A 25,085-nucleotide genomic window follows, 5' to 3' on the forward strand; every position below is an offset into this window, starting at 1 on the left:
CAAACTTCCACTGTTTTGGCTTCAATATTTTATTTAATTAGTGACATCTTATACAGATTTGCTTTCACTTTGAAGTTAAATGGCATGTTTTTAGAAATTTTAACAAAATGAAGACTGAATATGTTTTTTATGCCATAGAAATTTTAAATTGCAAAAGCTTAAGCATTCATACACTTGCACAACAGTACTCCCCTTTGGAGTCATGACGTATGGTCATTTGAGGATTTGTAAAGTCTATCCTCAAAAAGGCTGACACCAACTGCAACCGAGACACTGTTACGAGCCTTAGTAATTGGCCTACATTCTACAAAACAAACATAGTAGGTCACCTCAGAAATTCACTGAATTATTCAGAGACAATAAGTTCATTTCCAGCTAGACTGCTGCATTTTCAATAGGGTGGTTTCAGGTTTCAGTCAGGCCAGTCACCTGCTAAAAATACAAGATTCTGCACTCTGTAAGCTTTTAATATTTTTAATAAGATTTTTAAATCTGTTTTCCTTTGTGTTCTGGTTCTGATTTTTCACGCAACTCTAAAGTATGATTGCAAATGCTACAAAAATTAAACCCTTTGTCATCCTGGGATTTCCTGGACTTTCACCACAGTATTATGGACCTGTGTCAGCTCTGCTTTTTTTCATCTATGTTGCAATTGCTTTTGGGAATCTTTTCATTTTAGTATTTGTTATCAGTGAGAAGTCGCTTCAAAAACCAACATATTTGGTGTTTTGTCACCTGGCACTTAATGACTTAATATTTGGCACAGTGACACTGCCAAAGATCATATCTAAATACTGGTTTAATGACAGCACCATTTCATTTTATGGATGTTTCGTACAGATGTTCTTTGTACATTACATAGGAGCTGCACATTCCTTCATCTTAATGGTAATGGCTTTTGATCGACTTATTGCAATCTGCATTCCACTGCGATATCCTGCTCTCATCACAAACAAACTCATCTCTGTGCTCTGTGGGTCTGCTTGGTTCATACCAGTGTCACTGATGGTGGCCACAGTGATGCTCGCTCTGCTTTTACCTTTCTGTAAATCAAATGTCATTGCTCAGTGCTACTGTGACGTAATTTCTATAGCAAGTCAGGCATGTGGTGAGCACGTACAAACAGTTGTTGTCACATCTCTGTGTATAGCCATGTTTTGTCTTTTGCTTCCTCTTGCATTCATCTTTTTTTCCTACATTTATGTAATTGTCGTTATTTTAAAAATGTCTCATGCTACAGGACGTAAAAGGACTTTATCCACTTGCACTCCACAGATATTCATTACCTGCTTGTTTTATCTGCCCAGATGTTTTGTTTACGTGGCTAATACTGTAGGATTTTCTTTTAGTTTGGATAGTTTGGAGAATTTTGGCTCTCTGTTGGGACTGTTTGCACAGAGACTGCTACCTGCTGCTTTGGACTTGAATTAACAGTCTTTTTCAAGACTTTTTTACCTTTTTACTTTTTTTTTTTTTACTTTTTTACTGTGCTCCAACGCCTAAGGAAGACCTCTAACGGTCGAAACATCGCGACGGAGCACTTTTATCAGCTAACTTTCATCAGCGCTGGCAAGCTAACTAGCTTGCTAACGCTTTCGTTTTTATTTATTTTTTTATTTTATTTTATTTTTTTCTCTTTTAGCACTGTTGTCGTGCGTTGTCTGTGCTGCTCCACAGCGTGTTTAGTTGATTTTTATTTTATTTTAGCACCGTTGTCGTGCGTTCGCTGTTGTCGTGCATTGCCTGTGCTGCTTCATGGCCTGTTTGGTGCCTTGATTGGGGCACTCCTTCTGCTGAATCACCTTTAAATTATTTACACATTATTCACTTCGTGTGTTTTTAGGAATCTGCTAGGTTGCGTAGCTACTAGCTCTTAGCCGATTTAGCATGGCGGCTTCTCCTGTCTCACCCGCACTTTTCTGCTCTGGGTGTGAAATGTTTAGTTATTCCTCGGCCTCCTTTAGCAGTAACGGTACTTGTAATAAGTGCAGCTTATTCGTAGCTTTGGAGGCCAGGCTGGGCGAATTGGAGACTCGGCTCCGCACCGTGGAAAATTCTACAGCTAGCCAGGCCCCTGTAGTCGGTGCGGACCAAGGTAGCTTAGCCGCCGCTAGTTCCCCCCTGGCAGATCCCGGGCAGTCGGGAAAGCAGGCTGACTGGGTGACTGTGAGGAGGAAGCGTAGCCCTAAACAGAAGCCCCGTGTACACCGTCAACCCGTTCACATCTCTAACCGTTTTTCCCCACTCGACGATACACTCGCCGAGGAAGTCCCAAAAACCAGTTTTATTTGTTATTATCTATCGTCCACCTGGTCGTTACTGTGAGTTTCTCTGTGAATTTTCAGACCTTTTGTCTGACTTAGTGCTTAGCTCAGATAAGATAATTATAGTGGGCGATTTTAATATCCACACAGATGCTGAGAATGACAGCCTCAACACTGCATTTAATCTATTATTAGACTCTATCGGCTTTGCTCAAAAAGTAAATGAGTCCACCCACCACTTTAATCATATCTTAGATCTTGTTCTGACTTATGGTATGGAAATAGAAGACTTAACAGTATTCCCTGAAAACTCCCTTCTGTCTGATCATTTTTTTATAACATTTACATTTACCCTGATGGACTACCCTGCAGTGGGGAATAAGTTTCATTACACTAGAAGTCTTTCAGAAAGCGCTGTAACTAGGTTTAAGGATATGATTCCTTCGTTATGTTCTCTAATGTCATATACCAACACAGAGCAGAGTAGCTACCTAAACTCTGTAAGGGAGATAGAGTATCTCGTCAATAGTTTTACATCCTCTTTGAAGACAACTTTGGATGCTGTAGCTCCTCTGAAAAAGAGAGCTTTAAATCAGAAGTGTCCGACTCCGTGGTATAACTCACAAACTCGTAGCTTAAAGCAGATAACCCGTAAGTTGGAGAGGAAATGGCGTCTCACTAATTTAGAAGATCTTCACTTAGCCTGGAAAAAGAGTTTGTTGCTCTATAAAAAAGCCCTCCGTAAAGCTAGGACATCTTTCTACTCATCACTAATTGAAGAAAATAAGAATAACCTCAGGTTTCTTTTCAGCACTGTAGCTAAGCTGACAAAGAGTCAGAGCTCTATTGAGCTGAGTATTCCATTAACTTTAACTAGTAATGACTTCATGACTTTCTTTGCTAACAAAATTTTGACTATTAGAGAAAAAATTACTCATAACCATCCCAAAGATGTATCGTTATCTTTGGCTGCTTTCAGTGATGCCGGTATTTGGTTAGACTCTTTCTCTCCGGTTGTTCTGTCTGAGTTATTTTCATTGGTTGCTTCGTCCAAACCATCGGCATGTTTATTGGACCCCATTCCTGCCAGGCTGCTCAAGGAAGTCCTACCATTATTTAATGCTTCAATCTTAAATATGATCAATCTATCTTTGTTAGTTGGTTATGTACCACAGGCCTTTAAGGTGGCAGTAATTAAACCATTACTTAAAAAGCCATCACTTGACCCAGCTATCTTAGCTAATTATAGGCCAATTTCCAACCTTCCTTTTCTCTCAAAGATTCTTGAGAGGGTAGTTGTAAAACAGCTAACTGATCACCTGCAGAGGAATGGTCTATTTGAAGAGTTTCAGTCAGGTTTTAGAATTCATCATAGTACAGAAACAGCATTAGTGAAGGTTACAAATGATCTTCTTATGGCTTCGGACAGTGGACTTATCTCTGTGCTTGTTCTGTTGGACCTCAGTGCTGCTTTTGATACTGTTGACCATAAAATTTTATTACAGAGATTAGAGCATGTCATAGGTATTAAAGGCACTGCGCTGCGGTGGTTTGAATCATATTTGTCTAATAGATTACAGTTTGTTCATGTAAATGGGGAATCTTCTTCACGGACTAAAGTTAATTATGGAGTTCCACAAGGTTCTGTGCTAGGACCAATTTTATTCACTTTATACATGCTTCCCTTAGGCAGTATTATTAGACGGTATTGCTTAAATTTTCATTGTTACGCAGATGATACCCAGCTTTATCTATCCATGAAGCCAGCGGATACACACCAATTAGCTAAACTGCAGGATTGTCTTACAGACATAAAGACATGGATGACCTCTAATTTCCTGCTTTTAAACTCAGATAAAACTGAAGTTATTGTACTTGGCCCCGCAAATCTTAGAAGCATGGTGTCTAACCAGATCGTTACTCTGGATGGCATTTCCCTGATCTCTAGTAATACTGTGAGAAATCTTGGAGTCATTTTTGATCAGGATATGTCATTCAAAGTGCATATTAAACAAATATGTAGGACTGCCTTTTTGCATTTACGCAATATCTCTAAAATCAGAAAGGTCTTGTCTCAGAGTGATGCTGAAAAACTAATTCATGCATTTATTTCCTCTAGGCTGGACTATTGTAATTCATTATTATCAGGTTGTCCTAAAAGTTCCCTAAAAAGCCTTCAGTTGGTTCAGAATGCTGCAGCTAGAGTACTGACGGGGACTAGCAGGAGAGAGCATATCTCACCCGTGTTGGCCTCTCTTCATTGGCTTCCTGTTAATTCTAGAATAGAATTTAAAATTCTTCTTCTTACTTATAAGGTTTTGAATAATCAGGTCCCATCTTATCTTAGGGACCTCATAGTACCATATTACCCCATTAGAGCGCTTCGCTCTCAGACTGCGGGCTTACTTGTAGTTCCTAGGGTTTGTAAGAGTAGAATGGGAGGCAGAGCCTTCAGCTTTCAGGCTCCTCTCCTGTGGAACCAGCTCCCAATTCAGATCAGGGAGACAGATACCCTCTCTACTTTTAAGATTAGGCTTAAAACTTTCCTTTTCGCTAAGGCTTATAGTTAGGGCTGGATCGGGTGACCCTGGACCATCCCTTGGTTATGCTGCTTTAGACGTAGATTGTGGGGGGGGTTCCCATGATGCACTGTTTCTTTCTCTTTTTGCTCCGTATGCATCACTCTGCATTTAATCATTAGTGATCGATCTCTGCCCCCCTTCACGGCATGTCTTTTTCCTGGTTTTTTCCCTCAGCCCCAACCAGTCTCAGCAGAAGACTGCCCCTCCCTGAGCCTGGTTCTGCTGGAGGTTTCTTCCTGTTAAAAGGGAGTTTTTCCTTCCCACTGTTGCCAAGTGCTTGCTCATAGGGGGTCGTTTTGACCGTTGGGGTTTTTTATAATTATTGTATGGCCTTGCCTTACAATATGGAGCGCCTTGGGGCAACTGTTTGTTGTGATTTGGCGCTATATAAGAAAAAAGTTGATTGATTGATGGTTGACATTCGTATTTTAGTCGTTTTGCTCTACAGTCTTCTTCCTGCTGCTGTTAATCCCATCATATATTGTTTCAAAACACATGATATCAAACACATTTTGGTAAAAAGGCTGAAAACAACTAAAGTTGGAATAGAGATTAAGTTTTCATAGTAATAGACAACTAACAGGTGAGGCAGGATGTACGCTGCAAAGAATGTTAAGTTCTTTTATTGAACAGGTTATGGTATTTTCTTACAAGCATTTACATTTGTGCATTCCAGGCTAATGTGATAAATAACATATTGTATATTATGCACCAATTTATCAGATTATTTACAATGAAAAGTTGTTATAACCTTTGTTAATACAATGTTGAAGAAATTAACAATGTCTGGTCATTGAAAACACCTCCTTTTACAAGAAGAATAAACCATCAAAATGTCCTTACTAACAAAGTTCTGAAGCTTCAAAATTGTGTTAAAGGCAGTTCCCTTATTGAATGTTGTTAGAAGGAAAGGTGATGTAACACAATAGTAAACATCCCACTGTCCCAGCTTTTTGAAACATGTTTCAGGCATCCATTTCAAAATGAGCAAATATTTGCACAAAAACAATAAAGTTTATCAGTTTGAACATTAACTATCTTGTCTTTGTGGTGTATTCGGTTGAATATAGGTTGAAGAGGATTTGCAAATCATTGTATTCTGTTTTTATTTACATTTTACACAACGTCTCAACTTCATTTGAATTGGGGTTGTAATTTAATGTAATATAACCTTTATTTAGGGCCCCTTTATACATAACATGAATGAGGCCAAATGGTGTATGAAGGAGGATTCAAATGGCACATGGGAAAAATCAGAGCTGCACTCAAACACCTTGTACAGCAGTTAGCACAACCATTCAGCCACAGTACATGCACTCCACATTCACGTAGCGCTTGTGCTGGAAACCCAATTGAACAGTGTCAAGATGAGGTCGTACTGATATCTGACTGTGGTCACAACATTCGTATGGCATGTTGTATGCAGGTCAGACCATTTTGAATGCAGTTGAGGGGCTGCACGAAATGATTGGCCATGTCAAACCCAGGCCAAATGTTGCGATCGAGCCAGCCTTCACACCAGTGGCCGAATGAGGGTGAATGGTAGGCAAATGCCCATTTGACACACACTCGGCCACAGCTGAGGTGCCACCCACAAATTTCCAAAAGCAATCTCTGAGCACATAGAAAATGCATGCCCATTTGCGAGGCCAGCACGAATGTAGTGGTCAGAACACCACTGTCAAGGTGCGGTCGAGGTGGCAACAGCTCAAAGGGCGGTCAGTATGGTGTGTCCACTCCCCCGAGCACCACGAATGGTGTGCGACTGTGTCGTTCCCCCAGCACTATGCATGATGTACAGTGAGGCAAATAAGTATTTGATACACTGTCAATTTTGCACGTTTTCCCACCTACAAAGAATGGAGAGTTCTGTAATTTTTATCATGGGTAGACTTCAACTGACAGAATCTAAAAAACAAACAAAAAAAATCAGAAAATCACATTGTATGCTTTTTAAATAATCAATTCGCATTGTATTGCATGAAATAATTATTTGATACAATAGAAAAACAAACCTTAATATTTGATAAAGAAACCTTTGTTTGCAATGACAGAGGTCAGACATTTCCTGTAGTTCTTGACCAAGTTTGCACACACTGCAGCAGGGATTTTGGTCCACTCCTCCATACAGATCTTCTCCAGATCTTTCAGGTTTCGAGTTTCAGCTCCCTCCAAAGATGTTCTATTGCGTTCAGGTCTGGAGTTTGGCTAGGTCACTCAACGACCCTGAAATGCTTCTTATAGAGCCGCTCCTTAGTTGCCCTGGCTGTGTGTTTTGGGTCATTGTCATGCTGGAAGACCCAGCCACAACCCATCTTCAATGCTCTTACTGAGGCAAGGAGGTTGTTTGCCAAAATCTCATGATACATGACCCCCATCCATTCTCCCTTCAGTATGGTGCAGTCGTCCTGTCCCCTTTGCAGAAAAGCACCCCCAAAAATGATGTTTCCACCCCCATGCTTTACGGTTGGGACTGTGTTCTTGGGGTTGTTCTCATCCTCTAAACATGGTGAGTGGAGTTGATACCAAAAAGCTCTATTTTGGTCTCATCTGACCACATGACCTTCTCTCATGCCTCTTCTGGATCATCCAGATGGTCACTGGTGAACTTCACATAGGCCTGGATATGTGCTGGCGTGAGCAGGGGGACCTTGCTGCCCTGCAGGATTTTAAACCATGAAGGCGCCGTATGTTACTAATGTAATCATTGTTGACTGTGGTCTCAGCTCTCTTCAGGTCATTGACCAGGTCCTCTCGTGTAGTTCTGGGCTTTCTCAGAATCATCCTTCCCCACGATCTTGCATTCAGCCCCAGACCGAGAAAGACTGACAGTCATCTTGTGTTTCTTCCATTTTCTAATAATTACAGAAACAGTTGTTGCCTTCTCACCAAGCTGCTTGCCTGTTGTCCATCCCAGCTTTGAGCAGGTCTACAGTTTTGTCCCTGGTGTCCTTTGATGACTCTTTGGTCTTGGCAGTGGTGGATACGTTGGAGTGCGATTGACTGAATGTGTGGACCTGTGTCTTTTATACAGGTAACAAGTTCAGACAGATGCAATTAATACAGGTAAAGAGTGCAGAATAGGGGGAAAACTAACAGGTCTGTGACAGCCAGAATTCTTGCTGGTTGGTTGGTTGGTGATCAAATACTTATTTCATGCAATAAAATGCAAATTAGTTATTTAAAACTCATACAATGTGATTTTCTTGTATATTGTATGGCTGAGGTCCGCGGTGGTGAATGCTCCAATGGCAACTGGAGTGCAGTACGATCGCTATCCAGCACAGCGTGCACACCTGAACAGGCTGTCATGTCCATGATGGATGACATTTGACACATGCATTGTCATTCCCTCCCATGGTTTACACAATCTATTTGAGACATCATGATCAGCAGAGCTGTAATACGAGGCGTGCAGCGTGCTGCCTGCCCATGTGAGTTGAATGTATGTGACAGGGCCGGCGCGCTGTCACCAGACACAGGTGAGTGGGATCTGAGAGCTGTCAAACACTCATTATAACATATATAGCATGTCCCTCTAGAGGTGGAATAATGGGCAGCAGTGTGCCCAGCCGCGACCACAGAGATAAAAATAAAAACCCTACCCTGCACCTCACGCCACATGACATGAGGATGCAACATCTGCACAGTCCATCTGTCATGTGGACATTAGCTGACAGCCAGGACACATGCACGTACCAGTGTGGACAGTGACAAAGTGAGAGTGAGCCCACTCATGTGAGTGCTTTGCTGCTCCGGACGGGCTGCCTGAAGCTGCCAGATGATCACAAGCGTGTTCACCGATGAGATCACATCATGTTGCACCTGGCCGCTCTGTACACGCATGTACCAGTGTGGACAGTGACAGAGTGACAGTGTGAGCGCTTTGCTGCTCCACACCGGGGGGGGGGGGGGGGCATCGGTGATGTGATGTCCATATTGGCATGATCACACGTGATAACATACACTACAGTTATGCATTTGTCAGGGGACCATGGCTGAGATGTTATAACGTTATGGGTTGGATGTCATTCAAAATCAAGCAGGGAGGGAGCTCACCCCACACCACGGCCAGTGACTGCATTTCTGTGGCTTGCACTGCTCCACATCGCAGCCACCGTGTCAGCGCAATGCAAAGCTGGGGAACACATATTGTCACATGTGCTCCAATCACCAATGTACAAGGCATGATGGTGCACACATGTCTGCAAATGATGACAACATGGGGAAAAATAAAAAAAAACACGTTGGCGGAGGCGCGACTACATGTTGCGGCGGCTACCTCACACTCACATCGCCTCAATTTGGAAAACTGACTGTTTCAAGTTTAGTGCACATAAACAATGTCAAATGTATATGTGTTGTCTTAATTCTGATGTGTGCCATTCTTACGGTAAACAAGTAATAATTGTGGATTAATTGCTGTATCTTGTCTGTGGCAATTTGAGTGTGGACGGAATCTCGTTGTTGTTGCACTTGTAATGACAATGACAATAAATCTCATCCATCCATCCAACATATTCATTTACTTGAGTCATGATTTTCTACCAGTTTCTCACTCTGCTGCAGCTGTGACAGTGTTGCATTGATATTTTTTTTCTTTTTTCTTTTTAGTGGTTGCCACTTAGGTCAGGCCAGGGTCAGCATTTATTCTGTTACTGATAACACTGTAACCTAGTATAACCTACTGCATGGCTGGGTGGTCAGTGGCTCCACTTGTGCTGGTGAGGAGGGTGGTATGACACCAAGCAGGATGGAAAACAAGCCCTGTACAAGGGCAGATGAACTACTGGAAAGTCAGCGGCAATCATGCTTTTGCGTTTTGTTTTGATTTTTGTTTCTTTTTGTTTCATTTAATGCTTTATGAATTTTATTCTGATTGTACGTATTGATTTATTTTAAATCAATTGTGTATTTAATGTGTGTCTGTGTGTACCCTGTAATATAAATCACTGTAATATTAGTCATTGGAAACATGTATTACCACTTTCTGAACAGTTAAAATGTAACCTGTGTTTGGACTGCTGGTCAGTATGAACCTAAAAATGCCACTTCAGTACAGACAGAACAAAATGTTCAACAATGCAGTATTTTATTCTTAATCTGAATTTAATATTATAGCTGTTATTATGTATCAGGATTTCCCTTGGTTTCTGGAGCACAAAGGTGAAGCTGTTACCAGTGGGAAGCAGCAGGGTTGATGGAAGGTTAATGGTGTAATTAAAGTGTTGTCATGAAAACCCTAATGCATCACTTCTTGATAATCATGTCCTTTATTGCTGCCCTCAGATGAACAAGATGAGATGGATTAGGGCAGTGGTGTCAAAAGTACACACATTTGTTACTTAAGTAGAAGTATAGATACTGCAGTTTAAAAACACTCTGGTAAAAGTTGAAGTATGAACTTGACTTCTTTACTCAAGTAAAAGTGAAAAAGTATGTGCTCCAAAACCTACTTAAAGTATAAAAGTATAAAGTAACCTTAAAAAAAAAAAAAAAAAAAAAAAAAAAAAAGGGTAGATGCTACTATATGAATTGAAAGCTTAATTTAAAAACTGATTCATTCTACATTTGGCCCAAGACCCAAAACCCAAAATTACCCCCCAACACCACCTGCACGAAAATGTTTCAATTCTAGAAGCTCTGAAATGCAATCTGGGACTATTCCAGACAATAAACTGCAGTGAGTGCAGCATCCATTTAGTGAAGGGGGAAAAAACACAACTTTCCTTATTCAAATTCATTCCAGTAGTATTCTGCTCTTACTAGGATGCAGCAGTTTTCTAGTTTGGCAGATAGTTCTGGCGGAAATCACTGAAGAAATTAACAAATTGAAAATATGGTTTGACCGAAACAAGCTGTCATTAAGACAGGGATGAAGTGGAGGTGTAAGAGTCACTACAAGTAGGTGTTCACAGGAAACATTTATTTATGTATGTTCATTGCTTTTATATTTTCTGTTGTGTTTCTATTCAGGTTCTTTTTGCCTCTTCCTCTAAAATTGTATATAATAATCATTAGATTATTAATATATAAACAAAAATAAATTTAAGAAATATTACAATTTGAAAACAAATGCACCCGAACGTGATGACGGCTGCAATTGCTTAATGCTAAGTTTTAACATTGAAAATGCCATAGACATGCTAACGCGTTAGCATCGCTCCCGTTTTAAGTTATAAAATACATCAGCTGTTTCAGAAGACTATAACAAGTCGGTTTAACATAGAAAAGGTAAATAATACTCACAGAAGTATGCTCTTTAGGGTTTTAGCGGGAGAAATTAAGCGAAAGAAAAAGAATAAACGAAGCAATAGGTCGAAGCATTGCTTCAATCTGCGAACTACTGCTTCGATTGGTTCACGGTTCAAAGTAAAGCCGTGCTGCAGAAAAGTTGATTACAGGCGCACATGACGTGAAATATATATATAAACATTAAACTGAAGCCAAGAGTAACGAGGCTGTTTGTTTTAAAAATGTAAGGAATAGAAAGTACAGATACTTGTGTGAAAATGTAATGAGTAGAAGTCAGAAGTAGGCAGAAAAATAAGTAATGGAGTAAAGTATAGATACCTAAAAAGTGTACTTAAGTACAGTAACGAAGTATTTGTACTTCGTTACTTGACACCTCTGGATTAGGTGAGGAGTTTGTTAGTAGTAACAAAGTCATCATGTGATGCCCAACAATGGAGGATCAAACCTGTTGAAAAGGGCCCACCATCACGTGTGAAATGCATCCACCACCAGCAGGACTGCCACACCCTGTAGCTGACTGCATCTTAGAGAGTGATGCAGACTCCGGTATGCAAGAATTCCACTCACAGAATTTCAAACACTTCACCATCAGTGCCAGTTGTGTCCCAAATTCTAATGACTTCGATTAAACTAAGACAAAAGTTTGTCATGGCTGTTTTGGGAAGCCAGTTACAATATCACAAGTTCAGGTCAGTAAGACAGTGGGACTGTGGGTAGACATTAGGACCCCTTCACATATAGTGCGAATAAGTACAAATCAGGGCTAATCACTTCGAAACAGCTTGTATGAGCAAACCAGGAAAACATCTAGCAAATGTCAGGAGGGACACGTGGTCGGGCAGGCATGAACGATCCCACTGTGATGGTTTCATGCACAAGCATGCATGAAACCTTTACAGTGGGAACACAGTGCAAGCAGCTGGAGCATGTGTAACCACATTGTGCAGCTGCTGTGGAAAAAAAATAGATGCCACCAATGGGATTCGAACCTGCAATTTACAAAAGCTCTGATTGCCAGCCAGAAACTTTACCACTGCGCTACCAACACTGTCCTATAAAGGTGCATAAAATGCCTGAAATCAACAAGGAGATAAACATATTAAAAAAAAATAACACCACACATCATAAAAAAATACTGCATTGTATTGAACTACTCTTATCGAGCAAACAAAACAAGTATGAACCATCTGTTCCTCTGTAGATGACCCATGGTCACAGATGTACAGTCATGAAATAACATGAATGAAGTAGTTTGCGCTTATCATGTCCACATCTCCTGGCCCAGTGAGTCCAGAGGGCACCACGTGCATGTCCGGTCCGACACGCATCCTGTCGACTGCACATCCCAAGACAGACACTGCGTCATGTAGAACAGAGCTTACATGGGTGATGTCACATTCAGGTTGCCCGCTGTGTGTTATGATGTGACCGTCGGTTTAACCTGGGGCAGCCTGTCAATGTGTGTGCCTGTACTTGCTCGCTGCAGCCTGTCGCAACAGCGACATATGTTTTTATGTATGTCCATGTGAGGACCACAAGTAGACACACACGCATCACAGTGTTACATCACATACATGTTCCCCAGCTGGGACGTCCAGAACCAGAGATCTCAACAGCAGCTGCTATCGGTGGACACGCCCTCTGTCAGTTCAGTGCACACACCAATGTGTCACTCTCTGTTATGTGATGACTATTTTTTATTTATTTGTTATCTAATTGTGTATGTAGGTAGTGTAGTACTTATTAATATACCTGTCCTTTGTCATTTATGTGTCTGTTCAGCAACTGGGAGGCATCTCCACATGCTGTGTGTGCTCTGACCTGGTTGTCCGGCCCCGCATGTGTTCATGTCTGTACATACATACAAGCATTTTATGCAAGTGTGCCCCCCACACACACACACACCCCACTTGTGTAGGGGGAAGTGCGGGGGGGGGGTGCAAAACACATATAGCCACATGCGTTTCATGCAAGACATATGCACAGCATGTGTGTTGTTTTTGCAACGCCACACTCGTGGGGGCACTTTGACAAATTTCACATCCAGCTCGAAAATGATCATCTACTTACTATTTTTGTGCTAACAGCGCGAATGGCCACACATTTTCTAAGTGTCAGGCGAGCGGTGTTAGATATTCGTGTGTGTCACCTGGAATTTGGCTGACACCTGACAGAACACTCTCTGTCTTTCAGCCGCTGGTTGGTGCGAATAGTTGTAGCGACATGTGTACCGGGCGTTGGAGGCAGCTCAGATTTCTCACGAATGGCATGCGAATCCTCCTCCGTGCACTAGTTGGCTTCAATCATGTTATGTGTGAAGGGGCCCTTATGTGTGAACACATGAAGGTTCTCACTCTGTGGTTGCCTGATGAAACAATCAAAGCAACATTGCCAAAAGCTTTTAAAGAGCACATTGCTAACACAACCTGTGTAACTGACTGCCCACAGACGGTTGTACCAAAAGCAAAAAAACTTGGATTCAAGAAGTGAGTCATACAGTCACTATGGTGTTGAGAGTCAGTCTCAGATGAACTGCTGTGGTCCCAAATGATGCATGCGCAGTGAAAGCAGGGCGTACCATTTTTTTAAGGGGGGACTGTTTGGTCTGTGACACGGTTCATAATGGAAGTCTCACCCATAATTCATGCAAGGCCTCACAGGCTTCACAGGGGAATAAGGTGGACACAAAGCCTGAATTTTTTTGTTTTGTTTTGTTTTTTGATGCCCTAAGGGCAAACACTTTTTCCATACCACTTTATATTATAAGACACACAATTTGCAGACTTGAAAAACAAAGATGAAGTGTCTTGTCCAAGGACACAGATTGGTAAAGTGAATGGGAATCAAACCCAGGTCTACATATTGGTATGCCAGCTCTTAATCCCACTGTTCTGCACACACTGAATTTATGCAAATACATAAGTAATGATGCCGGTCACAAAAATAACTGTTTAAGGCTTTCCATCAGTAATTTGTCAAGGCAACGCTTTAGTAAATCCAGAAGAGGGTTTGTGCTGGTGCAAAACATTCGTAACTTGGGCTCTCAGAATCTAGCTGAAAGGATTTGCGTACTTTTTAAAAATCAGTTTCTGTCATACTTCTTTCCACTGATGTGAAATGTTTTGTTTTTTGTTTGACTTGTATTGATATTTACTTATATTTTGTATGAGGGATATGAAACTTTTTTGCTGTTTTGGACGTTTGATTACATAATCCTTTGAGGAAATGTTTCCCTTGACCTTGTACTGTATATCAGCTGCAGCAACACACTGTACTGATCATTTCAGTTCTGTCCCACGACCTGGAAGGTAAGTCACAAACATTGACAGAAAATCTTTTTTTAAATTATTATTTTAAGGTTTTTGCTCCTTTATATTCATGACATAATAATGCTTTTAACCTTTAAATTTTAGATTGCCACACATGTTGTGTGCAGCACATTATGATATGTAATTAACTTGCATGATTCATCATGAAACACATTTTTTTGCTCAATCAACACTGAAGCAATATTAACTTGACCTTAATATGAAACAAAGTCCTCAACTTAGAAAAATGTTTTTCATTTATTATTCAGTGTTTACCAGGTTGATTAATTGAATTTAAATATCGCTATTAACATGACACTGAACGATTGCTGCTTTTTGTTTTCCAGGTGTTTCTTTGTCTTTGACTGAATTAGGTGATAATGTTCAACAGCAGTGACATGAGAATGAAACCCTTTGTGATTCTGGGATTTCCTGGACTTTCACCACAGTATTATGGACCTGTGTCAGCTCTGCTTTTTTTCATATACATCACTATTTTTTTAGGGAATCTTTTCATTTTAGTATTTGTTATCACTGAGAAGTCGCTTCAAAAACCAACATATTTGGTGTTTTGTCACCTGGCACTTAATGACTTAACATTTGGCACAGTGACACTGCCAAAGATCATATCTAAATACTGGTTTAATGACAGCACCATTTCATTTTATGGATGTTTTGCACAGATGTTCTTTGTTCATTACATAGGAGCTTCACATTCCTTCATCTTAATGGTAATGGGCCTCGATCGGCTTATTGCGATCTGCATTCCACTGCGATATTCTGCTCTTATCACAAACAAACTCATTTCTGTGCTCTGTGGGTCTGCTTGGTTCATACCAGTCCTACTGATGGTGGTTGCTATGACACTTGCTCTGCCTTTACCTTTCTGTAAATCAAATGTCATTGCTCACTGCTACTGTGACTTAATTACTATAACAAACCAGGCATGTGGTGGTCATGTGCAAACAGTTGTAATCATAACTCTGTGTAATGCCATGTTTTGTCTTTTGGTTCCTCTGGCATTCATCTTGTTTTCCTATGTTTGCATCATTGTAGCTATTTTAAAAATGTCTAATGCTGCAGGACGTAAAAGAACTTTGTCAACTTGCATGCCACAGATATTCATCACATCCTTGTTTTATTTACCCAGATGTTTTGTTTACGTGGCTAATGGTGTCGGTTTATCTTTCAGTTTGGACATTCGTATATTGGTTATCTTGATGTACAGTCTTCTCCCTGCCACTGTTAATCCCATCATATATTGTTTCAAGACACAGGATATCAAAGAAATGTTGAGAAAAAGGCTGAAAACACCTATATATGTATATATTAGACAACTGACAGGTGGATGAATCCTTTCCACATAAATTTCTTACAATGAACACATGTTCTTTGTTTGGGGTTTATCTCTTGGATCAACCCATTTTTTCTACACTCTTTATTGTGGATGAACAGGAATATTAAAAACAATGGTTTTGTTTATCAATTGTTTATCAATGGTGGTATTTTTTTCCATTTGTGTAGTCCAGGCTAATGTGACAAGTAATATATTGTGTATTATGCACTCTGCCAAAGATCATATCTAAATACTGGTTTAATGACCACACCATTTCATTTTATGGATGCTTTGTACAGATGTTCTTTGTTCATTATATAGGAGCTGCACATTCCTTCATGTTAATGGTAATGGCTTTTGATCGACTTATTGCAGTCTGCATTCCACTGCTTTGTGGAAACATAATATACATGAAAGGTAGTGTCATAGACTGTGCCATGTCTTAGAAGATAAATAAGTATTTTCTATGCTTTCTTAGTGAAACACTGCCACCTAGTGGCACAGTATAACAATGTGGCTGTCGTTTTAAGTTAAGATTCAGTTTCATTTATTGAAAAAAGAACTCGTGACCAGTACTGCTAGGCATTCTCATCTCGTGTCCTATGGAAGGGATATTTTTCTGTTTATTGAAGCAATCGAAGGCCATATCCGTAAGTTACACGATATGTGTTTGTTTTGACATTATTAGAGACTGATGTTTATGTATATCTACAGAAAACTAAATAAGACAGATTTGTTTGTGTTGCAGCTAGCTTGAATAATTAGTCTGGGAAATGTGCAGGATTTCTTTAATACTTTAATGGCATATTTATTCATGTGTATTGTTCAAGGATGATTGTGTATATGGTAAATACTTACCTTATTTTGTGTGATAAGAATTTGGTTGGTGAATTACACTGAAGAGTATACATTCATTGTATTCTGTATTGTTTGTATTACAGTTTCACAGTCAACCTGAACCCGAATTAGCCACTGAAGTCTAACAACAACCTCCAAAGATTAGTTTGGCTGAACATCTAGGCAAAATGGAAGAAGAAAAAGAGATAAGTCCCTTCCCACTAGAGCAGTTTGAGAGTCCTGCATTGCCTCACCATAGACAAATGCGACCTGAGATACCTACTACATCTCACCAAAACATGTCACTTCCCAGTGTCAGGAGAAGGCAGAGAGAAAGTGGAGGAACAAAATATGGACATTGTTACAACTCCAGCATTGATACTGACAATAGACCAGATCAGTCTTATACACAAGGTGATCACAGCAGTCTTGCCGCTACAGCAGACCTTGCAAAGTTTCTTGCCAGAAGTCAGCTTATCACCACAGGTCTAACAAAATTTGATGACAGAGTAGAGAACTACTGGGCATGGAAGTCTTCATTTACCAATGCCATTTCAGGTCTCGATTTAACTGAAGCGGAAGAGCTTGACCTGCTTGTGAAGTGGTTGGGGAAGGAGTCCTCAGAACAGGTACGGCCTATCAAGAGCAATGTTACGGGACGCCTGAACCTATTGAAAAGCTCTTTTTACTAGACTGGAGAACTTCCCAAAGATATCCAACAGAGATGTACAAAAGCTGCGTGACCTTGCAGATCTCCTAGTAGAGGTAGAATCAGCTAAAGAGGATGACTTTCATAGAGGATGACTATCATATCTGGACACAGCCATGGGAATCCATCCTATCCTAGAAAAACTTCCATATAACCTGTAGGACAAATGGACATCCATTGGCTTTAAATACAAAGAAGAGCACTGCATGTCATTCCCACCATTTGCTGTTTTCTCAAAGTTCATCTATAATGAAGCCAAAAATCGAAATGACCCAAGTTTCATCCTTTCATCACTCAGTCAAACTCCTTCAAAGCGAGAGCGTTCTGATGAGGGCTATGGTTCATCAAGACAGCGTGTGTCAGTCCACAAGACTCTGATAGCTGTAATGAATATTAATGCCTCCACACAGGGCACCAATAATAATGTAATCATTATGGGTTAAACCTCACACGGAGGCACCAATAATAATGTAGTGAATATTAATAATAAAGCCTCACACGCGGGTACCAATAATAATGTAGTGAATATTTATGATTTGAGTGGAAACACTTTGCTTTACATATATTCAGGCCTCACTACAGGGACCCTTGATATGTAGCATTTAGTTGTAGTGAATAAGTAATTAAACTCCCAAAATAACGGGTCACCAAAATAATTGATTTAGGGTTTAATACTTATTTAAGCATTAATGGGGCACCACTTATTCTTTTTTTTATATGGCATAAGTACCATAATTTAAACATTAATTTATCAGTCTCAAATGAATTAATTAGTCTCGATATGGTTTAATCAATCTCTGATCTGAAAATCATGAATTCTTCAATACGGTTGACCAAGAGTTTCCTTCTGTACCCAAAATAAACCACAGCAGAAAATATTTACAATTTATTTACAATTTATACAAGAAATGAACATTTGACTGGCATTTTATAGACAGTGATGAAAAATACATTCATTCAGGGAAACAATTTTCTTACTCATGAGACAATGGAAGAAAGAGGTGAAGCTTAAAACTTTAAGTAAATGAATCTGATTGAAATTTAGTGATGAATTTAGAAGCCAATTATGAAATAGAATATTACAAGAATGTCTTTAAAGAAAAGAGATGAAGAGTCACTTGTACCAATTGACAACAAACCATGGAGCCTGGACTGGGTCGATTAGCTGCTGTTGGAGGGCTGGTTCCATTCGTCCGTCGTCGATATCGGGCAGCGTGAGCTCACATGGGTCAGAGGGGTTCACTCAGGTGTCCCCGTTGTGATCCCACGGCTGGTGTCGGCTGGTTTTTCCGGCTGCTGCAGTCAGGTGTGGAATCAGCAAAGTTGTCAGCTTGCAGTGACCCAGAGCTGGAAAGTGTTTGTTGAAAATGGCTCTTAGTAGCTTTCAAAATGGTTGGAGCCAAATTAAAATCTTTGTGACTTTAGAAAAAGTAAAACTTTAATAAGAGCATTGAAAATTGAATGAAAAAGGAAAAGTCGCTTTTTCTGTAAAGTCGCTCTTAATTTGAAGAGCTCAGCTCGGAAGTTCTCTTAAAAATTCAAAAGCTTGACGCACCTTAAAAGTGTCAGGTTAAACTTTGAGTTTGTCCCAAAGGTAAAGAATGAATGAATAAATGCCACATGGTAGCTTAGCTTAACAAAGGCTCTTGGCCCAAAATAAAATTAAGCGTTTGTAAAGAAGAGCGAAAGAGCAGAGGAAAGCAGAGTGCTGAGCGGGGGAGAAGGGCAGAGAAAGACTCTGTTCTAACTTTTAAAGGGGGACTTATGTCAATAAACTCCGCCCATTTAGGGTGTGTGATCTCACAGACACTTCATGTCTTAGAGCAGGCAGAAATGATTCAACTGTTTAAACACATTAATTAATTTGAAATACTATTTGTTCTAACACATTATTACGAGACATTTAAGCACATCCTTTGGATAAACAGAGTACTTCAACATCACCATATTATATTTTGCAGAAAGGTCACACACACACATCAGTTAACATGAGCACATCAATAAATGGTATGACTACATGCAAAGCATTTCGTTTTAATAATAAATGCAACAACATTATAAGTCTTTAGATATAAATGAGAGACATACTGATATAAATTCTTATTTCAAACCAAAGGTCTTCTCTTTGTTTTACTCGAGATAAAAGTTAGTTGTGAAGAATCTATGATTTATGACCCATCTGGTCGTGGTGGAAGGGTCCCCCCCTGGATGAGGAGAGGTCCTGTCTTATCTTGACCATAAAGGTTTGGGTTTCTCCTGTCCTGGAGAAGCTCAGATTCTGACGTTAAGCCATTATCATGTCATGTAGTTCACGAATTACAACCTTGTTTTTCTCTGGAAGTCAGTGTTGGACCATGGGAGAATGTCTCCAAAACTTATCTGAAGATCTCCAGATGACTTAGGAATTTCTCCACTGAGGTGGGAATGCAGTCTCTGCATCCAGTGGGTTTTTGTGGTTGAGAGAGGATTAATATATTTTTTTAATCAGGTCTAATCGAGGCCATCGCGCTACATAGCTCCCACAGACCAAGAGGGCAACCAGTATCCTACAAAACCAGTTACTGATTTACTAAAGACCTGTCCCATTCACAAGAAGCCTCACACTCTTAACAAGTGTAGGGGTTTCAGAGAGAAACCTCTTGAGGAATGGAGACAGTTTATCAAGGAGAATGCCATTTGTTTCCGCTGTTGTGCATCCACAGCTTACATAGCTAAAAACTGTGAGACAGCAATCACATGCACTGAGTGTGAAAGTGACAGGCACGTAACAGTTTTGCACCCAGGCCCTGCACCCTGGAAACTTAAGCACCCTCAACTGAATACAAACCATGGCGGGGAGGAGGATGTAACGAAGGACGAAGTTACACCGAGGTGTACGGAAGTATGTGGTGAGGGGATGATGCACGTTCCTGTTCAAAGATATGTTTGGTAAACGTGTACCCTAACAACAATCGCAGTGCAGCAAAGAAAATGTATGCCATTCTTGATGAGCAGAGCAACCGCTCTCTCGCAAGAACTGAATTCTTCAACATTTTCGACGATAACAGCAGTCCATCTCCATACATGCTAAAAACCTGTGCAGGCATGACTGAGACCACTGGAAGAAGAGCATGTGGTTATACAATACAGTCAATAGATCAGAAGGTCAAGCTACAGCTACCTACCTTGGTGGAATGTGAGGAGATCCCAGACAACAGGTCAGAAATACCCACCCCTGATGCAGCTTCACATCATAGACATCTTGAGGCCATTGCATGTGAGATCCCTCCTTTGGACCCTAGTGCAAACATTCTGTTGCTGTTAGGAAAAGACATTCTCCGTGTCACAAAGTTCGCAAGCAGATTAACGGTCCACATAATGCCCCATTTGCCCAGAAATTGGACATGGGTTGGGTAGTTTTATTTGTTATTATCTATCGTCCACCTGGTCGTTACTGTGAGTTTCTCTGTGAATTTTCAGACCTTTTGTCTGACTTAGTGCTTAGCTCAGATAAGATAATTATAGTGGGCGATTTTAACATCCACACAGATGCTGAGAATGACAGCCTCAACACTGCATTTAATCTATTATTAGACTCTGTTGGCTTTGCTCAAAATGTAAATGAGTCCACCCACTACTTTAATCATATCTTAGATCTTGTTCTGACTTATGGTATGGAAATAGAAGACTTAACAGTATTCCCTGAAAACTCCCTTCTGTCTGATCATTTCTTAATAACATTTACATTTACTCTGATGGACTACCCAGCAGTGGGGAATAAGTTTCATTACACTAGAAGTCTTTCAGAAAGCGCTGTAACTAGGTTTAAGGATATGATTCCTTCTTTATGTTCTCTAATGCCATATACCAACACAGTGCAGAGTAGCTACCTAAACTCTGTAAGTGAGATAGAGTATCTCGTCAATAGTTTTACATCCTCATTGAAGACAACTTTGGATGCTGTAGCTCCTCTGAAAAAGAGAGCTTTAAATCAGAAGTGCCTGACTCCGTGGTATAACTCACAAACTCGTAGCTTAAAGCAGATAACCCGTAAGTTGGAGAGGAAATGGCGTCTCACTAATTTAGAAGATCTTCACTTAGCCTGGAAAAAGAGTCTGTTGCTCTATAAAAAAGCCCTCCGTAAAGCTAGGACATCTTTCTACTCATCACTAATTGAAGAAAATAAGAACAACCCCAGGTGTCTTTTCAGCACTGTAGCCAGGCTGACAAAGAGTCAGAGCTCTATTGAGCTGAGTATTCCATTAACTTTAACTAGTAATGACTTCATGACTTTCTTTGCTAACAAAATTTTAACTATTAGAGAAAAAATTACTCATAACCATCCCAAAGACGTATCGTTATCTTTGGCTGCTTTCAGTGATGCCGGTATTTGGTTAGACTCTTTCTCTCCGATTGTTCTGTCTGAGTTATTTTCATTAGTTACTTCATCCAAACCATCAACATGTTTATTAGACCCCATTCCTACCAGGCTGCTCAAGGAAGCCCTACCATTATTTAATGCTTCGATCTTAAATATGATCAATCTATCTTTGTTAGTTGGCTATGTACCACAGGCTTTTAAGGTGGCAGTAATTAAACCATTACTTAAAAAGCCATCACTTGACCCAGCTATCTTAGCTAATTATAGGCCAATCTCCAACCTTCCTTTTCTCTCAAAAATTCTTGAAAGGGTAGTTGTAAAACAGCTAACTGATCATCTGCAGAGGAATGGTCTATTTGAAGAGTTTCAGTCAGGTTTTAGAATTCATCATAGTACAGAAACAGCATTAGTGAAGGTTACAAATGATCTTCTTATGGCCTCGGACAGTGGACTCATCTCTGTGCTTGTTCTGTTGGACCTCAGTGCTGCTTTTGATACTGTTGACCATAAAATTTTATTACAGAGATTAGAGCATGCCATAGGTATTAAAGGCACTGCTCTGCGGTGGTTTGAATCATATTTGTCTAATAGATTACAATTTGTTCATGTAAATGGGGAATCTTCTTCACAGACTAAAGTTAATTATGGAGTTCCACAAGGTTCTGTGCTAGGACCAATTTTATTCACTTTATACATGCTTCCCTTAGGCAGTATTATTAGACGGTATTGCTTAAATTTTCATTGTTACACAGATGATACCCAGCTTTATCTATCCATGAAGCCAGAGGACACACACCAATTAGCTAAACTGCAGGATTATCTTACAGACATAAAGACATGGATGACCTCTAATTTCCTGCTTTTAAACTCAGATAAAACTGAAGTTATTGTACTTGGCCCCACAAATCTTAGAAACATGGTGTCTAACCAGATCCTTACTCTAGATGGCATTACCCTGACCTCTAGTAATACTGTGAGAAATCTTGGAGTCATTTTTGATCAGGATATGTCATTCAAAGTGCATATTAAACAAATATGTAGGACTGCTTTTTTGCATTTATGCAATATCTCTAAAATTAGAAAGGTCTTATCTCAGAGTGATGCTGAAAAACTAATTCATGCATTTATTTCCTCTAGGCTGGACTATTGTAATTCATTATTATCAGGTTGTCCTAAAAGTTCCCTAAAAAGCCTTCAGTTAATTCAAAATGCTGCAGCTAGAGTACTAACGGGGACTAGAAGGAGAGAGCATATCTCACCCATATTGGCCTCTCTTCATTGGCTTCCTGTTAATTCTAGAATAGAATTTAAAATTCTTCTTCTTACTTATAAGGTTTTGAATAATCAGGTCCCATCTTATCTTAGGGACCTTGTAGTACCATATCACCCCAATAGAGCGCTTCGCTCTCAGACTGCAGGCTTACTTGTAGTTCCTAGGGTTTGTAGGAGTAGAATGGGAGGCAGAGCCTTCAGCTTTCAGGCTCCTCTCCTGTGGAACCAGCTCCCAATTCAGATCAGGGAGACAGACACCCTCTCTACTTTTAAGATTAGGCTTAAAACTTTCCTTTTTGCTAAAGCTTATAGTTAGGGCTGGATCAGGTGACCCTGAGCCATCCCTTAGTTATGCTGCTATAGACGTAGACTGCTGGGGGGTTCCCATGATGCACTGTTTCTTTCTCTTTTTGCTCTGTATGCACCACTCTGCATTTAATCATTAGTGATCGATCTCTGCTCCCCTCCACAGCATGTCTTTTTCCTGGTTCTCTCCCTCAGCCCCAACCAGTCCCAGCAGAAGACTGCCCCTCCCTGAGCCTGGTTCTGCTGGAGGTTTCTTCCTGTTAAAAGGGAGTTTTTCCTTCCCACTGTAGCCAAGTGCTTGCTCACAGGGGGTCGTTTTGACCGTTGGGGTTTTACATAATTATTGTATGGCCTTGCCTTACAATATAAAGCGCCTTGGGGCAACTGTTTGTTGTGATTTGGCGCTATATAAAAAAAATTGACTGATTGATTGATAGTTATAGGGGATGTTTGTCTTGGTCCAACCCCTAAGCCATCTACAGTGACTAGCCTAAATACAAGTGTCCTGGAAAATGGTCGTCACAGCTTTCTGCCTCCCTGTCAGAATCATGTCCAAGTAAAAGAAAATGTTCATCACTCAGCTCACCAAGGACGTCCATGAGTCCAACCCATCACACTCGACATAACCAAGTCTCCTATAGGAGAGAACACGGGGAGTCAGTCTTTCTGTGTACAAAGCATGACAGCAAGCTTGCTCCATCTATTGATGAACAGATGTTTATACAGATCATGGACAGAGAGGTTTTCAAAGACAGTGGAAACAACTGGGTGGCCCCCCAACCTTCCATTCACCCAGGAGGCAGCTTCCAAACAACAGAGGATGTGCCTACAAATGGCTTAAAAACCTCTGCAACACTCTTGAGAAAAATCCTGAGATGAAGATACACTACGTGGACTTCATTCAGAAGATGTTAAATAATAACCATGCAGAGCTGGCTCCAGCACTACAAGATGACCAAGAATGTTGGTATCTTCCACCATTCGGTGTATATCACCCCAGGAAGCCTGGCAAGATCCACATCGTTTTTGACTCGAGTGCTCGCTATGATGGAGTCTCTCTAAACGATGTCCTTCTAACCGGACCAGATCTTAACAACAGCCTGATGGGGGTCCTTGTCAGATTCAGGAAAGAGCTAGTTGCTGTCACAGGGGACACTGAACACGTTCCATTGTTTTGTTGTCAAAGATGAACATAGGAACTATTTACGTTTTCTGTGGTTCAGAAACAACCACATGAACAGCGACATTGTGGACTAACATATGAGGGTCCACGTCTTTGGCAACACCCCTTCTCCAGCTGTTGCCATTTATGGACGGAGGAGAGCAGCACAAGCTGAAGAGGGCAGGTATGGAAGTGATGTACGGAGATTTGTGGAAGAGGATTTTTATGTGGACGACGCATTAACCCCTTAACGCCCATCGTCACATATATGCTACAATCTCTGACTCAAATATGCAACTTACCAAATTGACCTGTATGCCCGTTGTCGCAAATTTGCAACATACCATCATTATTATTATATAACATTATAACATAAAGTCATTACCAGAATACCCAATATTACTATCTAGTTTTTGTGCAAAAGTGAAATGAATAATCTCAACATTATTTACCATCTACTTAAAGGCTAAAACACACACAAAACATTTTTTTATATACAGCTATATAAATTTGGGCGTTAAGGGGTTAAAGTCCTTTGCTACAGAGGAAGGGGCAATCTCTGTTCTACAGAGAGCTCGGGAAGCTCTTGCTCTGTCCAACCTACGGCTACACAAAATAGCCTCAAATAGGAAGGCTGTCATGGATGCCATCCCCACCGATGATCTTGCCAAAGACGTTCAGGACCTGGACTTGT

General features: G+C 40.4%; 1 protein-coding gene and 1 pseudogene across 1 annotated transcript; both read left to right on the forward strand.

Annotated features, from left to right (window-relative positions):
• Positions 1-540: 540 nt before the first annotated feature.
• Positions 541-7,210, forward strand: LOC117509245 (annotated as a pseudogene).
• Positions 7,211-14,789: 7,579 nt separating this feature from the next.
• Positions 14,790-15,761, forward strand: LOC117509007 (olfactory receptor 52E8-like). The gene has a single exon (XM_034168829.1). The coding sequence runs from the start codon at positions 14,790-14,792 to the stop codon at positions 15,759-15,761; it is 972 nt and encodes a 323-aa protein (XP_034024720.1).
• Positions 15,762-25,085: the final 9,324 nt, after the last annotated feature.

The sequence above is a fragment of the Thalassophryne amazonica genome, chromosome 4 (assembly GCF_902500255.1).
Source record: "Thalassophryne amazonica chromosome 4, fThaAma1.1, whole genome shotgun sequence".
In the NCBI taxonomy this organism is placed as follows: domain Eukaryota; kingdom Metazoa; phylum Chordata; class Actinopteri; order Batrachoidiformes; family Batrachoididae; genus Thalassophryne; species Thalassophryne amazonica.